Here is a 21,546-nt window from a genome sequence, read left to right on the forward strand (position 1 = left end):
TGTGAGTGTGTGTGTGTGTGTGTGTGTGTGTGTGTGTGTGTGTGTGTGTGTGTGAGTGTGTGAGTGTGAGTGTGTGTGTGTGTGTGTGTGTGTGTGTGTGTGTGTGTGTGTGTGTGAGTGTGTGTGTGTGTGTGTGTGTGTGTGTGAGTGTGTGTGTGTGTGTGTGTGTGTGTGTGTGTGTGTGTGTGTGTGTGTGTGTGTGTGTGAGTGTGTGTGAGTGTGTGTGTGTGTGTGTGTGTGTGTTTGTGTGTGTGTGTGTGTGTGTGAGTGTGTGTGTGTGTGTGTGTGAGTGTGTGTGTGTGTGTGTGTGAGTGTGTGTGTGTGTGTGTGTGTGTGTGTGTGTGTGTGTGTGTGTGTGTGTGTGTGTGTGTGTGTGTGTGTGTGTGTGTGTGTGTGTGTGTGTGTGTGTGTGTGTGTGTGTGTGTGTGTGTGTGTGTGTGTGTGTGTGTGTGTGTGTGTGTGTGTGTGTGTGTGTGTGTGTGTGTGTGTGTGTGTGTGTGTGTGTGTGTGTGTGTGTGTGTGTGTGTGTGTGTGTGTGTGTGTGTGTGTGTGTGTGTGTGTGTGTGTGTGTGTGTGTGTGTGTGTGTGTGTGTGTGTGTGTGTGTGAGTGTGTGTGTGTGTGTTAATGGTTTATCACGGAGCTCATTAACTCTCGGGGATAATTGGATATTTCCACGAGACGAACGGAATTTCCCAGCGGTGACGTCACGGGATGATTTTTAGACTTGTTTAAGTGAGAAACTCAACATAAAAATAAAAATATGATAAATATAAAAAATATCTGTTAAAATGAGTCTGTTTGCTCAGAATCAAAAGGCATCATTATGTTTATAAAGTAAAAAGAAATAAAGAGTTGAATAAAAAATAAAAAGGAAATATAATCACATAGATGTCTTACAGCAGCTCTGTGTTTCGTTATTAAACCATCTGATGGGAGTGAAAACAGGAATAAAGTGTTTGTTTCATTATTTTTGGCTGATTGGGATGAAAAGTAGTTTCCAAAAATAGCAGATGAAGGAAACAGGATGCGTCACATTTAATTCCAGTCACGTCGGTTGTTTTTCCTGTGAAGAGATTCAGTCGAGTAGAAAACAAGCTGATCACTGATCAGAACACAGTCTGAATCACAAGTTCTCTCTACTGCACAGAGCACCCATACAACAACGTAAAGATGCCAAACGAGTAAGTTAAGATACAGGAGTATTATTGAATGTACTTAAAGTATCATAGTAAAAGTACCAAAGCAACAATGTTTAGATACTCCATTAGGTTTGAAATCCTACGTACTGTTAGTGAAAATACAGAAGTATAGTGGCTATGTTTACTTAAAGTATTATCAGTAAAAGTGACAATACAACAACGTTAAGATACTTTATTACCTTCAAAATCCTACTTTTACTTAAAAATTATGTATTTAAAGTATCAACAGTAACAATACCAATACAAAGTTTTGTGATATTGATACTATTGTACAACAGTATTGATATACTGATATTACGACTGTATTACAGTATAATATCAATATGAACATCTTAAGCTGTAAAACGACTAAAAGGAAGCACAAATTGAAGGTTAATTTGTCTCATTATATAAAAAGGTCAGTGAGAAGTGAAAACTGGAGCATCATGGCTGACTTACTTCTGTTGGAAGACAGTTAAGTTATATCAGCACTGTTAGTTCTGTCTGCACTGTTAAGTTATATCAGCACTGTTAGTTCTGTCTGCACTGTTAGATTTGAGCTGCAGTTAAGAGGCAATCGAAATCCTTCCAATCTCATGTTATGGACATTTAACAGTTGAATAATGAGTTGTGCTTTTACATTTATACACTTCATTTATTTATACTGTACATTTAAACTAATATTCTTATGGATTTGTTCTGACCTTGCATTTTTACACAAGTAATCATAGATACCATTTACAGCATAATTACGTGCCCTGTTGTTGTATTTGATTAAATTCAATGTAAATCAAAATACAAAAGTACACAATAATATGAATAATATGAACATTAACACAAATCAGAAACAGTTTATTGCGTAGTAGGTTTGCACTAACAATGAATTTGACTTGATGAAATTGTAGAATACATAGTTTAAATATTTATTTTGTATAATTTTAAGTGTTTCTGACTCTGATATTTAATATTGTTTCTTTGCTGGATAGAGGGAAGTTGCTGTATTTACTCCTTAAAGAAGGTGTGGGGTTTGAAGGTTTGGAGAGGACGGATTGGAACCTGGATGTGGAAAACTCAGTGTGTCTTATCTGAGAGTCGGTGATCAGTAGATTGTGAGAGAGCCGTTAGTCGAGGCAGCTGCTTTTCCATCACGGCCTTTCTTTCTCTTTTAACCGAACAGGAACCAGTGACCCTTCACCGCTCTGCTCACTCTGACGGCCCGGGGGTCAACGGGCTGATTAACTCCCCCTCCAGCACTTACTCACCTCCTCAAACCAGAGACATGAGGGGGAATAACCGGCTCTGAGGTTCATTAAAGCAGCTTTATAATAAATAATTACCTCGTTTTAACTGTGAAATAAATCCTCAGAAACACAGAATTCATTAGTGGAAGAAGTCCTCAGATCTTTAGGATAATTATGCCTTGATATCTAATGTTTGTGATGTAACATCTCACAATAATTAACTCACATCTTGTAATTAATAATCATCATTGACTGGATGAACTCATGTTGGAATAGGAAAATAAAACGGAGTAAAGACTTGATATTTGGTTATATGTTTATTAGATAAACCCAGTTCAAGACCGAAACAAGAAAACATATTTTTTTCTTTTTTTAAAGCTTACAAAATCAGAAGAAACTATATTCTGACTCACTTTTCTTCTTCACACAGACCTGTGTTTTAATCCTGAATAAATTCCTTGATTCAAACTGAACACAGTGAAGTCCTCATAAACACACAATCGAGTCAATTTTAATGAAACCACAACCGTTATCGTAGAGATTGTTTTTCTGCAATCTAGTCGCCAGAAAATTGTTGGGATTGTATGTATCCGTAAAAACATGGATACATCTGATGTGGACATTTCTGAACAAAAGAAACGATTCCTTTCAGCCTTGTATGACTTTTGCAGAAATCAACAATGTCATGTGATTAACGCTGTGAGACGATGGGTTATCTTTGGGCAACAAAAATTAGGGTTAACTTTTGAATAAACATTGTTGGTTTGTGTTAAAATAATTACTTCTTAACGTAGCAACAAAACTACCGCGTTAACTTTAGGGAAAACTAATAATCAAAAAAATATAAAGTAACAAACATAACAACTGTAAATAAACAACAACCTCCATCAGTGGACCTTCCTTACTTAACATATCAATCTTAAAGTCGACATTAACTTTCGATTTTCATAGGACACTAACAGCGGTCTCCTGGGTGAAGGTCTAGTGTTTGTTTGACCCTGATTGAGGACGGGGTTTAGAAAACGTGACTCCCTCTGGGGACAGACGGGCCCGGCACCTGAAGGCAGCACAATGTTGACGTTGTCGTGTCTCTGAGACAGAAAAACACATTTACCAAAATATTGAACTATTTCTTTAAGGCACCGTATACGGATTTAAATACAAGTTATAAACTCACTATGTAGAGAAAACTAAATAACAAAGGAAGCTCTGACAGAACGGAGAATTTAAAGGATCAGAGAAAATGTCAGAGCCTAATAAGTTAAATTAAATCTGCTATTGAAATCCTCTTCACCTTGACTTCCTGGATTAGATGGACCTGGAACCTCATAACCATTTATAACAAAAAGTCTGAAGGTTTAAATCGATGAGTAGAGGGCTTAAAAAATAAAGAAAAAAAGAATCAAAGAATATTTTCTCAAAGTAGTACAAGGTAAAAAAATTAAATCACGACTTGTTTATTACATATTACGACTTTTTACTTGAAATAGTCTGAATTTGCTCTCAATATATTACTTTTATTTTTCGAGCGTTACAACTTTATGCTGAAGATATATTATTCAAAATAGTACACAACTTAGATTTGATATAGTACCTAGTTCTGAATATATATGCAATGGTTTACTTGTTACATTATTATTTTTTCTTAAGATATTATGGCTTTTTTCTCAAAATCCTCAATCTTTATTATTTTACAATTACAACTGTATTCACAAGATATTAGGACATTTTTTCTTCAAAATAGTACATTATTTTCAGCATATTTAGATTTTTTTTCCTGTAATAGTAAGACTTTATATGACGACTTATTTCTGTAATATTAGAACTATATATTATTACTTTTTTTCTTGAAGCCGTACAGCTCTACATTTTACAACTTGACTTTAATCTTGATTGTTATGATTATTCTAAACATAATTTTTTCTCATACATTATTAACTTTGATTTATAATATCATGACTTTTAACTCAGATTTATGACTTTTTGCTTGAAATATTTTGATTTTATTTGTGATTTTGATTTTATTGAACTGGCTGTAACACTCATTATGATGCACAGATTTATTTGTATGTCTTTGTTACTTCTTTTTGTCTTTGGTTGCAAACATTCTCTAGAAATAAAATAACTCTTCCTCTGTTTTAAAAGTCTCTGTTTTCGTTGTTCAGTCATCCCGTCCAGCTAAAACTCCAGGTCCCACCCGGACTCTTCATCAGGAGGAGGCTCCTCTGCGTCCTCTGGGAAATAGTCAAAGTTGCTGTTGTCCAGCGGTCCGTCCACCTGTTGGAGAGACGGACGTTAATGATCTGATCTGAGTTCTGCTACCTCACAGAGACGCTGGAGGAAACCCACCGTGGGCGTGAACGGAGAGGCGATGGTTCCCTGACGGAGGCCGTCCCAGTTGAAGCCTTCAAACCACCTGAAGGACAAAAAAAAACGTGTTGCCATGACTACGGTAAGAGAGCACTCATAGAGACATCCCATTGATGGTAATCGCGTCTCACTTGTGTTTCTGGATGTCCTTCGCTCCATTCTTCTGATTCCCCAGCCTCTCTGAAGGATTGTCCCTGAGAGAAACACACACTCAGTCTACACGAATACAGATATGTCTTTTTAAAACGGGTATTCATCCTCTGCCTTTTAGTTTCTCCTTGTTTTATGTCGGATATTTTTGAAAACGCCCTCTAAGGTGTAGATTTAAAGTGTTTGGGAAACAATGACATCATCTTCCAATTTAGCTCATGCCCATTGTTGCTTTGTATAATGAGCATGGGCTAGAAACAATAACAAAGATGGCCGACTACGGGATTGTTAAGTTTTATTAGCATTGCTCGGTCTAATGATCAATAAACACTTAAACTTAATATTACTTTACTGCACAACATTACCGACAAATGGAGGCTTCTCAATGATATTAGGTCCACCTCAGCTATTGCTTTACTATTGTTTACTTTTTGATAACACCGGCAAAGGAGAATAAGCTCACTGAGCATGCTCAGAATCTTCTTCTATGGTATTTGATGTATTGCTGACGTAGCATTTATCGTCATCTACTGACCTGTGGCGTTTTGGGGTCGTTTTTTGGCATTCTAGTGTGGACGGAGATATTATTGTAAAACAAAGGATGTGTGGACTCATTTCATTTTAAAAGATTGAGTAAAAAATATCTGTATATGTGTCACTTTTTAAAAAGTAAAACCAGCCTTCTGTTTTACTTTCAACAGTAAACATCTGCTGACAACCTGCAGAGGCGTTTGATGAGGTTCGCAGCGCTCTTGGTGATCTTCTTTGGGAACTCGATCATGTCGATGCCTCTCAGGATGATGTTGTAGGTCTTCATGGGATCAGAGCCTGAAAACGGAGGACTGGAGGCAGAGAGAGGAAACTGGGTTTATAAACACTAGAACTGGGTAATAATAATAATATGTTGATTTACACGTTTCTGTTATTCAAATGAGGAACTTTGAGGAAATCATCATAAAAAGTGACAAACTTAAGACTCTTTCTATATGTAAGGCAGAACAGTATTATGGCAGGTCGTGAAATAGTCAACCAGTACGAGAACAATACCAATGGAAAGTCAATTTGGAACCTTTTTTTGGTGGTTGAGACCCAAATTTAACACATCCACGTGACTATGCAACAGTCAGATCTAGTGACGTGGTTTGAAATATCGAAAAAGACTACATATGGAGGACGGGAGGTGGAAGGGTCCAACAAACGCAGGACATCCAACCACGAGACAGTTTTTCTTAACCTCACTGTACGTAGTTATTCAACGTTTGTTCGATATGTTGGGATTTCACCATGTGTGGGAAACAAAGAGAGACGCCTACATGTGAAAAGAAAAGTCTGAACTGGTTTAAACGGAGCCAACCACCATCAGGCTTTAAAATCTAATCCTAAGTGTGAGATTTGGTTTAAACCACAACGCTGGTGCCTCACTGGACGAAACCAACAGGAACCCCGGGGAGTCCCTGTGACGTCACTGAGACTATAAACATCAGGCTGGAGAAACTCCGCCGAACAAGTCTGAAGAAACACACCAATCACCACGAAGCGATCTCAAGAAAGATGCTTTTGTCTCGGCAGAGATCGGTCATGCTGTGTTTGTTTGTTTCTCATCAGTTAAAGGTCCAGTGCCGCAACTATCTGAGTTTGTGATAAAGTCAATGTTTCTGTAGCTTTCTGCTGAGTTGAGGAGTGTTCCCTTTCTTCTCCTTTGTACCCACACATGCACATACAAATACACAAACAAACGGTATCTACTGGTGTACCTTCCACTGAGCAGCTCAAAGACCAGAATCCCCAGAGACCAGCAGTCGGCTGAGCTGTCGTGTCCTTTGTTCAGGATGATCTCTGGGGCCACGTACTCCGGAGTCCCACAGAAGGTCCACGTCTTCTTCCCCAGACCCACTTTCTTAGCGAATCCAAAGTCCACCTGATCAAAATAAAAACAATGTCATGAATGTGTTCTTTGGTAAATATCTGACCCACGTGGTCGTGTGATGTCACACCAGCTTGGCGTATCCTCGGTGGTCCAGGATGATGTTCTCGGGTTTCAGGTCTCGGTAGATGATCCCTCTGGAGTGAAGGAAAGCCAGCGCCTCGATGACGCAGCCGGTGTAGAATCGGGTGATGCCGTCGTCGAACGATCCCCTGAAACAGAAGAAGAAACCAGACGTTGAGGAACTTTATGGTCTGTAGGAGGTAAAAACACTGAAACTCACAATCACTCACCTGTCTCTCAGCACCGTCCACAACTCCCCTCCGAGACAAGCCTCCAGCAGCATGTAGAGATATTTAGAGTCTCTGAAGGTCCGATACAACCTGCAGGAAGAAGAAGAAGACGGTTTAAAAGTTACATCTAAAATAAGTTTTTCTGTGAAAAAGAATCCTGGCAATACAAATCCCAACTGATGAGTTCTGATTATTGGCCGTCGCAATCTTGTTTTTTTGCAACCCGTGAACAGGAAGTGACCATATATGGACTGAGGAGGAGTGACGTAGAGACGCCGTATATCTCTGGTGTGGACCTGTCAATCAGTGTGTAGCCCCGCCCTAAAGCATCCCCTGCTTTATGGTCTGTTTGACTCTAAATGGAGCATCATTTACTAAATGAACATCATGCTGTATTGAAGAAGACTTGAAACTAGAGATTGAGACCATAAACTCATGTTTACAATGTTTACTGAGGGAATAAATCCAGAGAGAAGTAGAGTCATTTTCTCATAGACTTCTATACAACCAGAGGAGTCGCCCCCTGGTGGACAGGAGAGAGAATGCAGCTTTAAGCAACCTCTGTCTCGTGAGAACCTGAGGTAGCTGCCCGGCATCAAATCTGGAGATTACATTCAATACCTTATAAAGATATTGAAGAACTAAAAAGATTAAAAAGATTGCTTCACGGATTATTTCCCATTTAAGTAGATAACAATGACTGATATATAATGACTGATATATATATTAATATATATATATATATATATATGTATTATTATTATTTTTTTTTTTTCTTGTATAAGAGAACGAATATTTGTTTTAGTTTCCCAAAACTCAGTCGTACGATTAGCAGAACACAGAAAGCTGGACCCAAAGCAAGTACAGACCATCCAGGATGTGAACATAATGAAGAAGAAGAAGAAGAAGAAGAAGAAGAAGAAGAAGAAGAAGAAGAAGAAGAAGAAGAAGAAGAAGAAGAAGTGACCTCTTCATTAAACAGAGTTCATAAATGTGACCTGATGATGAACGGACTGTGAGCCTCCATCATGATGCGGCGCTCCGACAGGATGTGTCCCTGCTGGCTGGTGTCCATGATGTGACGTTTCTTCAACACCTTCAGGGCGAACGATCGGCTGGAATCATTCTTCAGCTGCACCTGAACATAAAAAAACCAACACATAAAACAGTCAGAACAGCCTGTGAGAATCCTCATAATATATATATATATATATATATATATATATATACATACAGTTCTTTACTCACCAGCTCCACTCGACTGAAGCCTCCCATCCCCAGAGTGCAGATGATGTTAAAATCACTAAGTGACACTCTGGAAAAGAAATCTGCCTCTGCCTGCACACTACGGGAATAAAAAGGGATGTATGAGGTACTTATACACAGTCAGTGTATTACTACAGTAGATGTACTGCTGTGCAGAGGAATTAAATGCACAATATTAGCTTCCAAAATGAGGAACAGTACTTTTAAATTTCCAGAATGTGTGAGTCACCAGTTTCATGTCTGAAAAGTGCTCAATAGAAGTGTGAACCTCTAAATGCTCCTAAACTCACTTGGCCTCGACCTCGTCACTGTCACTCTGCTTGTTGTTGACGTCGTCCAGACCTCCGATCAGCTGTTTGAACGACCTGCGACACAAAGACGTATTTTTCTGTTAAAGGATCAAAGTCAACCTCAGAAATAAAAACCAAACAGAGATCTTCACTCACTCTCTGTCGATGACCAGACAGGTGACGTCTCCCACAGCGGTGACGCTGGCTGTCCGGACGTCCTCCCTGCAGAGAGGACAGAGACACACAAGACATGACATCACTAGTGGAAGAAGTACTCGGATACTTTACTGCAGTAAAAGTATATAAAAAAGTAAAAGTTCTGCATTCAAAACCTTATTTAAAGGGACAGTGAGGAACTTTTTGGTTGTGAATCAGTCTCAGTTTAGTCCTGATCCTCTATAGACCTCCATCAGTAAACGAGACCATCAGAGAGAAGACCGTCTGTTTCTGCTGCAGTCAAATTAAACGTTTTCTAAAGGGACTCTGGTGCTCAGAAACTCTACAGCATCATAACAATTGTGATTTCAATCCAAGTTTATTTTCATGCCAATACTTTTGTAGTTAAAGCTACTAGAAGAAACTTTCATGTTGTGTTGATTCTGGCGCCCCCTGTGGACTCAAGTGGTATTGCTTCTGAGCGCCAGAGTCCCTTCAGAAAACCTCTCATTTTACTGCAGCAGGGTCTGACAGTCTGACCCGCTCAGTCCTGGTTCTGGTTCTCCCACATCCGGACCCGGTTGCTCCGATGACGAGCTTTAAGAATAACTTTATAGAAACAGACGATCTTCTCTCTGATGGTCTCGTTTACTGATGGAGGTCTATAGAGGACCAGGACTAAACTGAGACTGGTTCAGCACCAGATAAAAGCTCCTTACTGTTACTTTAAAATGCCTCAGAGGACTGTAAAGTATATTTAAAGATGAAGTATCATTCAGTGTTTGTGTGTCTCACCCTTTCAAAGCCTGCTCTCCAAACCAGTCTCCTTTAGAAAGCGTCTTCTCAACCTGCTGCTCGTCACACTCTGAGTTCTGCTGAGACACTTTCACCTGCAAACATCACATTTATTTTTGATCATTCAAGATGTTTGTCACTGCTCAAGACTCAAAGCTCTACCTGTAGAGGACTGAAATGAACTGTTCGCATCCCCCGCAGCCCAAAAACTATTTCCCCAGTAGACCTCTGATTACTTCAGGCAAAGTCAACTATTAGTCTTTACATTTTTTTTTTCATAAAGGTTTTATTTTAGTAAAGCTTAACCTGAGCAACATTTTCATGTTGTGTTGATTCTGGTGCCCCCTGTGGTCTAAAGTGGTAGTGTTCATGAGCACCAGACTCCCTTTAGAAAACCTCTCATTTTACTGCAAACCCAGAAAACATAGTCTTATTATATATTAAAAAATCCAAGCGGGATGTAGCTTAAAGTGGATGAAATGGTCAGCTGCACAAACTTTATGATACAAATATTGATTATAGCTGTTCCAAATAACCAATCAGAGTACTTCTTCTACCACATTTTAAAAAATTGTCCCTGTCAAGAGACCTGTCAGTCAGTGTGTAGCCCCGCCCTAAAGCATCCCCTGCTTTATGGTCTGTTTGACTCTAAATGGAGCATCATTTACTAAATGAACATCATGCTGTATTGAAGAAGACTTGAAACTAGAGATTGAGACCATAAACTCATGTTTACAATGTTTACTGAGGGAATAAATCAAGAGAGAAGTAGAGTCATTTTCTCATAGACTTCTATACAACCAGAGGAGTCGCCCCCTGGTGGACAGGAGAGATAATGCAGCTTTAACACATGAAGCTTTGCCGCTTGGTAACTACCAATACCCATAATACCCCTCAGACACCTGGGGGTGTGGTTTTTAACTTTCCTCAACCCTCACAACTTTTCAGTAGATTCACTTATTCTTTCAGTTTTTAGAAATGAATTCTGGTAGGTAGAAGGGGGCGTTTAATGGACGATGACCTTCCTTCTTCCTCTTCCAGTCTCTAATTGCTCTCTTTTCACCACTTTACAGGTCCTTTTCCATCTGTCCTCCTCACCTGTCCTTCACTGATGATGAAGAATGTGTCTCCGGTGGCTCCCTGACGGATAATGTAATCACAGTCGCTGTAATGAGTCTGAGAGACGACAGAGGGAAGATGGGAAGTTTATACCCATTTGTATTTGTCAGATGACAGAAACAGATACTGCACTTTCTGCAAGCTTATTATAGAAAAGTGTTTTTTTGAAATCGTCACCTCCTCCAAAACATCAGCGAGTTTGCTGAGAACGTCCTCCGGCAGCGACTGAAAGGAGGGAACGCTGGGAGGAGAGTTCAGAGAGATGTGAGTCATTCTCATGTGGAGAGGGCTTCAACCAGTGAAGTGTGTATGTGTGTGTGTGTGTGTGTGTGTGTGTGTGTGTGTGTGTGTGTGTGTGTGTGTGTGTGTGTGTGTGTGTGTGTGTGTGTGTGCTATACCTGCGGAGGAAGTCTGTGTACTGGGAATGTTTGATGAGACCAGTCCTCATCATGATGGTCTGGAAACCCTGTCGGTCGATCGCCCAGAGCTTGATGTCGGTCAGAGCTAAAGACAGAATTATATGGTTTGTTATGATGACCATGCAGATTATTTTTATTATGTTTTTACATCAAAAAGATGCTGAATATTTAGTGACCACAAACTTATGTATATTTGTTTTGTCAGAATTTAAACCACTGATTTGAAATGCATCAAAAACTGAGTATTTCAGGTCAAAAAGGTGTCCCGCTGGGTCCTATTCTAGGTCCTCTACTTTTCACTATATACATAGTTACATAATCGGTGCCAGTCAATGTGTTTCTTATTTTATTCTTCTCCTCTGATATCATTGATGAGGAACTGGTCTTGTGGGATTGTTCTATTATTATATACATATTTTTTTCAAATTCTGAATTCTTTCCTGTAGATTGCTCTTGGTTCGAGAAAATTCAACACATCGACCAAATCCCATGAAAACACCCAAAAAAACCGACATGTTGGTCCGTCTCTTAACACTGTCCGACTTCCTGTTTGTGTCACATCGGTTCCTACTTAAGAGGTAAATATTTTTATTACAAAAATATATAGTTTCATCAGTAATTTACAGTAGTTTTTATCAAACAAACAAACAGAAGGCAATAGTGAAATAGTTGTTGGGGACTTTTTTCAGCCGAGGATTAATCCACATTTGTTGCTCTAGTGAGTATTTATATGTGAGACTGAGTCAAAATATACTGCAGTGTCTATTGATGGTAATTAAGGAACAATAGTAAGGCTCATTGATGTGTTTTAATGGAGATCTATGGTCCTAACAAAGCCTTTACTACTGGTTTGTTTGTTTTGGTCAGAAACTCTTGGAGAAAGTTTAATGTTAACAAAGTGAAAACATTCTGTGTCTTCCTTCAAATCACTGATGATTTTTAAACATTTAACTAAAACCTCCATCTTTTCTGACTCAAAACAGAAACATAAACAAAACTTAGATCATGATTTAGTTGCTACAAGTAGGAAGAACAGAATAAATGGATCTTCCACATTACACACAGTCATTTGATCAATCACATTGATGCTGTTCTAAAGAAGAAGATTAATGTGATGTAAAGCCTGATTTCTTTAGTTCTCGCTCTCTGTTTCATTCACTCAGTCGGATGACATTGAGAAACACAAGGACGCTTGCTGAGAGACGCAGACGGAGAAAGAGAAAGAGTTCAGAACCTCATTTAAAGATAAAACCTTTTTTCTTCAAACCTCACACAGACGAGATCGACTGAGCGGTAAACAAAGTCTGAAAACACGACGTTTTATCAGTCAGGGTTTAGGCATCCCTCCAGCACATCAAAGTGACACACACACACACACACACACACACACACACACACACACACACACACACACACACACACACACACACACACACACACACACACACACACACACACTGAAATCTGTTTGATGCAGCGTTTAAAGCCAATGCGTCACCTGGAGCTCGACTGTCATCCAGCGTAATAAAGGGATTAGAAATGCAAAGTGTAAACCTGCAGAGTTAAAACATCAACAGAGCGGTGAAGAGTGGAAGTCTGAAGTATATTCATTAAGAGTTTTCACCTTTAAAGACGCAGTGGAATAAAAACAAACATATTTAATGTCTAACATTGTGTCCCTGAGCTGCTTGTCCAGGTTTCTTAGATTCTAAATATAAAAGTGTATTTATATTAAAAATCTGTCTTTTGAAAGAAAATAAAAATGAATTCATTTTTAAAGGAATAATTGGACACTTTGCCTCTTTGCTACTTGCTGCGACTTAAATGAGAAGATTGATTTACCTTTCATGTCAATGCAGTAAATTTCGAAGCTGCAACTAGTTAGCTTAGCTTAGCATAAATACTGGAAACAAAGGGAAACAGCTAGCCTGGCTCTGTGAACAGGTAACAACATATTACCTCTAAAGTTAACTAATTAAAATGTTATATTTTCATCCAGAAGCCTCATAGTGTCACTTTAAACCATGAAAAATGATTTTATGCTAATTAACTGTTTAATTAACTCAGATTTTGATCTTTCTAATAGAAATGAGTAAGAAAATCTGTTTTTGTGTGTTTTTTGTGTGAAACAGCCTTTTAAAAGAGATGAGGATTTGCAGACGGATGTGCGTTTATTAATCAGACTGTTCAGGTGATGTCTGTGGTCGACCTTCATCACAGCTTCCATTCGTCACTGATGAATAAATGTTAAATCTTCACAGCCTGATTTATTTCATTTCTAGCAGCTTTGTACTGCTGTGGCCTTCACTGGTGTTATTGGGGTCATTGATTCAACAAACTCGTGGGCAGCTTTCACTGTTTCTGAACATCAGACTGGAAAAAATGTATTGGCTTTTTTGTGTTGTGTCTAAACGTGTAATAAATGTGTGTCTACCTGTTACAGTTGCCGTGCGAGTGCAGTTGTACAGGATCGCCAGCTCTCCAAACACTTTCCCCTGACCGATGGTGCACAGAGTCTTTCCTTGTTTCGTCACCTCGACCATCCCCTCTGAGAACACACAGCAGAACAGACGGGCAAATTTATGAAAAAGTTTCCTCCACAAATAAAGCAAAAAGAAACTGTGGAAATTGTCAAAGTATCTGCAAAGAATGAATTGCACCTTTAACAATGCTGAAAAGCAAATAGCGTCTCAATGAGACGCCGTATACGTCTCTGGTGTGGACCTGTCAATCAGTGTGTAGCCCCGCCCTAAAGCATCCCCTGCTTTATGGTCTGTTTGACTCTAAATGGAGCATCATTTACTAAATGAACATCATGCTGTATTGAAGAAGACTTGAAACTAGAGATTGAGACCATAAACTCATGTTTACAATGTTTACTGAGGGAATAAATCAAGAGAGAAGTAGAGTCATTTTCTCATAGACTTCTATACAACCAGAGGAGTCGCCCCCTGGTGGACAGTACAGATAATGCAGGTTTTAAGACATGAAGCATGGATTACAGTTCATCCTGAGGGGAACATGAATGATGAACCACATTTTCAACACTGTCCATCCAATAATTGTTAAGATATTTCACACAGAACCACAAATGTCAACCAGCTGTTGGAGCAACAAAGTCAGCAGGATTCATCCTCTTGGGAACATGAAATCTTGGCAATATGTCCATTCGTTTTCGAGATATTTTACTCAAAAACTTAAATTTCAACCTCATGTTGTCTTCAGAGGAAAAGTCAGATAATTGACAAAGTCAGCAGGATTTATCCTCTGGGGAACATGAATGTCTTTAAAAAAACAAAACATGGAAATACATCCAATAGTTGTCGAGGTATTTCAGTCAAAAACACGCATTTCAACCCTTATGGTGTCACCAGAGGAAATGTCAGATATTTGACAAAGTCAGCAGGATTCATCCTCTGGGGAACATTAATGTATTGACAAAAACTAAACATGGAAATACATCCAATAGTTGTTGAGATATTTCAGTCAAAAACACACATTTCAACCTCATGGTGTCACCAGAGGAAAAGTGGAAAGATTAGCAAATGTAGCATGTTTCATCCTCTGGGGAACATGAATGTCTTTACAAAAAAACACATCCAATATTTCAGTCTGAGGTCATGGATCGACAGACAGACAATGCCATCCCTAAATAAACATAGAAATATACAGACATGAGGAGACAAAGAGCAGAGATCACGATGTAAACAAATCAATCCGGTTAAACCACTTTGAGAAAAAACGTTGAGCTTCAGAGGAGAATGACTTAAAACTGACAACACAAAAGACACTGTTGATGGAGACGAGGGAGAAACAGAACCACAGCAGAAGAGCTTCAGTGTGAAAGACTGTCCATCCTCGAGAGGGAGGAAGGTGTCAGGAACATCGGACCGGAGCTGAGCTTCTAGGTTTCTCTACATTTATTCGTGCATTCGAAAGGAGATGCACTGATGACTTCTGGTGACTAGTAGTTCTCTTGAATACCTATGTTGAATACACTTATTGTAAGTCACTAAATGACTGTAATGTAATGTAATGTAATGTAATGTAAATGTGCACTTTCATCACTTTACTCACAAAACACCATCCAGACGATGACCTCACCGTGATGTCACCTCCACCACCTCCACCACCTCCACCACCTCCACCACCTCCATCACCTCCATCACCTCTTGCTCATTATCTGTCTGCTCCCGCTATCTTCCACACATTTCACTGTGTGTCACATAATGTCTCTGATGGAGCCTCTGTTTACTCCGGCTGCTGTTTTGTAATCTGGTCTTGCCTCTGCTGAGACAAATGGGCTGTCGGTCCATATCAGTCCGATTCAGTGTCCTCACCTCGGATTACTTTTGTCCCACCGAGCAGAACAAACCCGAGACGAGAGAGAGAGAGGATCGTTTTTTATGCTTTAGTGGCAGCGCTGGTGTTTTTTTTATGTCCATTCAATACATAAATACTGATAAACACCACAGATTGGATTATGTGGATGATTATGTTCCCCAGAAGATGAACCATAATGTTTTTGGTGACCTGCTGACTTTTCCTCTTGTGACAAAATTGTATTTATCGTCTCGTCTTTGCAACACTTTTGAATTAAGACAAACTAACACGCTAGAAGTATTCAGACCCTTTTCTTGGCAGAAGTTCTAGTACTGCTACTTTAGTGAGTATTAAAGTCAGTATGATCAGCAAAAAAACTTTAAGCAATAGTGTGTATTATTAAGTGGGATCTATTGGCAGAAATATAATATGATAAGAAATGTTTTCTTTAGTGCATAATCACCTTTGTGGTTTTGTGACCTTAAAATTAGACGTTTATATCTAAATACAGAACTTTCTACAGTTTCTGGGTTAAATATTACTGCTGCATTAGTGTGGACGTCACCCATTGGTTCGTTTTGTCCCTCCCATCTTAGTGTTTGTTCATCACCATCTTGTTTTTTTGCAACCAGTGAACAGGAAGTGACCATATTTGGACTGAGGAGGAGTGACGTAGAGACGCCGTATACGTCTCTGGTGTCGACCTGTCAATCAGTGTGTAGCCCCGCCCTAAAGCATACCCTGCTTTACATATTGTTTTTTGTCTGTTGCCATCTTAGTTCTTCGTCGTGGTGGTTATGGTTTTTGTGCCTCGCCATCTTAATTTTTGTCCATCGCCATCTTGGTTTTTGGTCTTCGCCATCTTGGTTTTTGGTCGTCGCCATTGTGGTTCTTTGTCGTGGCGTCCTTTGTTTTTTTCACCCATCACCATCTTGGTTTTTGTCCTTCTTCATTTAGTTTTTTTTGTGTGTCATCATCTTGGTATTTGTGTGTGGCCATCTTGTTACTTATTCCGTCGCCATCTTGGTTTTATTTGAAACTGTCGTATTGATTATCACATTTATCATTTTCTGAAATAAACCCAGTGTGATGGTCCATTAGGAGTCTCTTACCCTCCAGAACGTAGACCGTGGAGCCGTCATCTCCCTCCTGGATCACACAGCAGCCTTTGGTCAGACTGGTTGGATGCATGCAGTCCATGATGGTGAGGATCTGAACCCATGAGCAAACAGACGCTCGTTAGAACCAAACACACGGCAACTCCGTTAAAAAGCAGCTCAGACGTGTGTTTACCTGTCCGTGCTCCAGATGTTTCATGAAGTCGTTGTCCATCAGAGCCCTCTGGATCAGATCATTGGACCTGCAAACACACAGACAGGTGAGTCCAGGTGTGTGTGTGTGTGTGTGTGTGTGTGTGTGTGTGTGTGTGTGTGTGTGTGTGTGTGTGTGTGTGTGTGTGTGTGTGTGTGTTGGGCCCACTCTTTGGTCTTGCAGTAGCTCTTCAGAGTGACTCCGGTGAGCTGTGACGGGTCCATCGCTGTGGGTTCTGCAGAGATCGCCTGTCTCTTTATGCGTTGAGGTTCATCGGGAGCCGGTGGCGTCTGAACAGCGTCTCCTTAAAGATGGATACAAAGAGACGACGTTTCGGCAGCACAAACTGGTCCCAGTATCCTAAAGCATGAGCTACTGGGAACCCATTAACCCTTCATTGACAGTTTAAGGAATATCACCTGGAACCATTGTTTTACCTCGGTGTGTTTCCAGCTGTTGGGGAGTTTCATGCAGATGTTTTAAAGCAGTTTGATGCCTTCGTTTGACGTCTGATTAACGTCGGCGTCGGTTCAAGACTACAAGTTTGTAAAGTAAACAAATCTGGAGGTGTGTTTTCGTTTTAAATCTTTTTTTCTACTCCAGCATTTTTTAACGCCTGAAACGTAGACGTATCAAAATCTACTGAGTATGACCTACGTTGCTCCTAAAGTGATGTTATTATGGGATGGATGGTCTCTAGGTGAGGCGAAAACTAAAGTCTTGGAAATACATGAATGAGTGACGGGTGTTCAGTTGGTTGTAATCTGCAACCTCACCACTAGATGTCACTAAATGTCAACGACACTGTCCATTTAAAAACAATAAAATGAGGCTTTCAGGGGTTTCAGGGGTCAGAGACAAATGACAAATGACACAAAAAACAAGAACGCATTCGTATTTTACGCTAAATAAATAACAACATGTGATGTCATTCATACGACATTTATTGAGAGCGAGCTGTTTTTATTTTCTTTCTGTCTTCTCCGTTTTATTTTAAAACACAGTAAGAGTTTTGGTTCTACCAGCTGGATATTTTAGCATCGTTCTTTATAACCATCAACCAACAGCAGATGTGGATACAGAGACTGAAATAGTTCATGGAGAGTGAATGATTTACTTTATTTAAACTGTGAAAAATGTTAATGTTGATATCTGCCAAGAGAATTGTGTTTGCTGCTGCTGTAAACATTTCTTATGCTGCAAATAGAAAAATGCACTGCAGCAATGCAACACTGTTTTAGTTTTTCTTGCAGCTCCAACCGCTCTTCATTGTTCATCTCTGTGTTGCATAATAACAATAAATCATCCTTGAATCCTTGAAAAGATCATCTGCTCTCATTTGATAGAAATGACTCCGACAAAGAGTGTTTTTCTTTTCCATCCTTTGCAGCAGAGAAACTGAAGCGAGCAGCGGAGTTTGTCAAATAAATAAATTCCTTCCACATTAGTAAATTACTTTTAATTACTTTTATTTTATGGGCTCTTCTGTCGACTGAGCTCGTGTCTTTTTTATGGGAATTTTAGTACAAATTCAAGTTTATTTATCATTCCAAATAATGAAAATACAGTTTTAATTAAAACATCAGGGTAATATCTCAATGATTATATAATAAATAACGCCCTTTGCAGATATTTATAAGCAGGTAAATGCATGATTTAGAGGATAACTGAATACAATATGGTGTCAGGTTTAAGGTCTCCAGGGTCGTTGGCGGTTCGATCCACGGCCTCAGTCCTGACCTTTGACCCCTGCAGGTAAACTCACCTGTGCTGGCCGTCTCCCCCCCGGTGGCGGCGGCGGTCGCCTGCTGCGTGGCGCTGCGGTGCCGGTCCAGCTCCACCTGCAGCCGGCGGATGAGGTCGTCCTTGGTGTCGAGCTCCAGCTCCAGCTCGTCGATCAGAGAGTCCCGCTGACGGAGCTCCTCGATCTTCAGCTGCAGAGCCAGCTGGAGGTCCCGCAGGGTGCCGGAGCTCTTCGACACCGCCATGAACAAATGCATGTACAGGTGTCCTGGAAGAGGAGGAAGAGGAGGAAGAGGAGGAAGAGGAGGAGGTCGTTTTAGTACTTCTACTCCCATACATCTTAGACTTTTTACTGCACTACATTTATTTTAATAGTTCCTCTCTGTATCTTTAGGTACAAATTACTGCTGCATATTTTTACTTAAAGGGCCAGTGTTCAGGATTTAGTGACATCTAGTGGTGAGTTTGCAGATTGCAACCAGCTGAAACTTCTCCCGTGAGCCAAAGGTGTAGAAGTACTACGCCGAAGAGACTAGTACTAGTACTAGCTGAAGATAAAACATAAATGTTTCTCTAGAGTGTTTGGTTTGTCCGTTCTGGGCTTCCGTAGAAACATGGCAGAACTCTGTGTTGATATAAACGACTCTTTCTAAAGTGACGAAAACACAACGATTCTTAGCTGAATAAACTTAATATATTATATTGTATGTCTGCTAATAGATCCCCCTAAATGTGACACACTGTTCCTTTAAGTAATATTTTGGATGCAGGGTTTTTACCTGTAACAGAGTATTTGTTTTTCATTCTACTTTTACTTAAGTTAAAGATACTTCTTCCACTGTTCTTGTAAGGATGTTAGAGAATTGGTAACAATTACAGCCCACAAATGATGATCATTTGTAAATATTTGATAAGTACAGTGTTCGTAGTACTTCACTGTTTACTCCACTACTCACATTGTAAAGACTTCAACAATTACTTTGAAGGAAAAGGTCCTTTCGCTTCAGTGGATCCTAAAACTTACTTTATATCATCATATTATTAAACATAATTATGTTAAAACTGCAGCTATAAGGCAGCAATACATATTCAAATGTTTTGTATTGGGTTTTAAATCATTATAAAGTATATCAACATCTTCTGCATACTACGCAAACTACCTGTGAGACTAATCAATTATTATTTAAATAATATTTATAACAGGTATTATAAAGAATCAAAATGTATTTTTATATATTTCTATATGATTCAACCTTTATCTAAGAAGAACAACATATTAATTATAGGAAATAAATTAAGAAAAAAAGCGCACATGCTAAAATAAAAATAATAAAATAAATACAAATAGTTTTATTTAAAAAACAAATACAATACGAAGTTATTGCTATCAGTTTAAGTATTAAGTTATATTTCTTTTTGATATTATTATAGTATTACCCAACAACATTAATACTCTTAATAAGAAATACTCCATATTAAAACACATTTAACAAGGTATTTTTTGAGGTATATCATAATGTTACCAACAGAGTTATCCTCTAATTATTCAGTTGAAATACTTATTTAATTCTCTGTCACTAAATTGTTCTCTTCTCTTCTTTGTCTCATTAAAATACCCTGTAAATATTGTATTATTACACAGTAAATATTGTATTATTACACAGTAAATATTGTATTATTACACAGTAAATATTGTATTATTACACAGTAAATATTGTATTATTACACAGTAAATATTGTATTATTACACAGTAAATATTGTATTATTACACAGTAAATATTCACTCTGTAGTTCTCAGTGTTTAACCTGATACATTCATCTTGTACTCACTTGCTGCTGAGCTCAGAGGAGTCCGGAGGAGGAGAGTTCAGGTTTTAATCTCTAATCTTGATTCAGAATAAATGAGCTAATCAATAACATGAGCTAATCAATAGTAATCGCATTCAGATGATGTCAGGGTTCTGGTTCCAGTCATCAGCAGCGGGGATCCGGATCAGACAACAACCTGAGACTCAGAGGATGAACAGACGAGCAGCTGAGTCTGACAGCACTCCTACACAATAAAAGCCTCACCAAGGATTTATGTTGAAAGTCTGGAAACTGTGTTTAGAATATAGAGAAGAGTCCTAGTGTCATATTTTGACTTTTATTTAGATCATAATATCTTGAAAATATTAACAAATATAACCTGTGTTTGAATGAGATTATTAAAGTACTTGTGAAGTGACAACAAAACCATAAATAATAGTTCTGTGCAATATAAAGATAATATTTATTATAATAGATTTTGCAGTATTATGCAGATGGAGACTGTTTAACTGTATAAACAGAAGGTTGAAATAAAGATAAATGTAAAATGTAGTTTACTGACCTGAGCAATGTGCAAGAGGAGAATTAAAATACTGTATTGAAATAATATTTACTGCACTGAAGTACAATTCTGAGGTACTTGTACTTTATTTTAGTATGTTATTATACTTGATATTTTTTACTCCTCTTAGCTACATTTGTATTATTATACAGTGAATTAAACCTCCCAACAGGATATAAATTGAGTAAAATGACCTCTTAACGCAGTCTGCTACAATTATAAAATGCTGCATACATACATGTTGCCTAATGAGTACTTTAACGGCGACACTTGCTGAAAACACTTGTATTTTTACTTCTAACAGCATATTTAAGTAAAATGTAGAGTACTTCTTCTGCCACTTATCTTATCTCATCTTATATTAATAAAGTTATTTCATAATGAAAGCCTATATCATAAATACTCAAGGTGTGGTTATGGTTGTCTGCATTTTGTTCCTGATCACATTGCATGTTTTCTTATATTCATTTATGTATTTTCTTTCCTCATAGGTTTTAATAGGAGGCGGGTGCAGTACCGCCCTCCGCCACCATGGGGGCAGCAGAGCGCCGTCAGCGTTCACCGGAAGTTAGTCTTCTTCTCCGGAAACGTCATC

At 38.8% G+C, this 21,546-nt stretch overlaps 1 protein-coding gene across 1 annotated transcript; it reads right to left on the reverse strand.

Annotated features, from left to right (window-relative positions):
• Nucleotides 1-4,598: 4,598 nt before the first annotated feature.
• LOC129102396 (cGMP-dependent protein kinase 1-like) lies at nt 4,599-18,836 on the reverse strand. Its single transcript, XM_054612520.1, has 20 exons — nt 18,602-18,836; nt 17,005-17,140; nt 16,819-16,885; nt 16,638-16,737; nt 13,637-13,750; nt 11,182-11,287; nt 10,961-11,024; nt 10,763-10,840; nt 9,665-9,759; nt 8,870-8,935; nt 8,714-8,788; nt 8,406-8,502; nt 8,156-8,295; nt 7,158-7,247; nt 6,935-7,076; nt 6,695-6,858; nt 5,660-5,782; nt 4,922-4,984; nt 4,770-4,836; nt 4,599-4,697 (listed from the first exon to the last, which is right to left on the reverse strand). Exons 1-20 carry the CDS (start codon nt 18,834-18,836, stop codon nt 4,599-4,601), a joined length of 2,121 nt encoding a protein of 706 aa, XP_054468495.1.
• Between the last annotated feature and the right edge of the window lie 2,710 nt (nt 18,837-21,546).

Source organism: Anoplopoma fimbria, chromosome 14 (assembly GCF_027596085.1).
Source record: "Anoplopoma fimbria isolate UVic2021 breed Golden Eagle Sablefish chromosome 14, Afim_UVic_2022, whole genome shotgun sequence".
Classification (NCBI taxonomy): Eukaryota; Metazoa; Chordata; class Actinopteri; order Perciformes; family Anoplopomatidae; genus Anoplopoma; species Anoplopoma fimbria.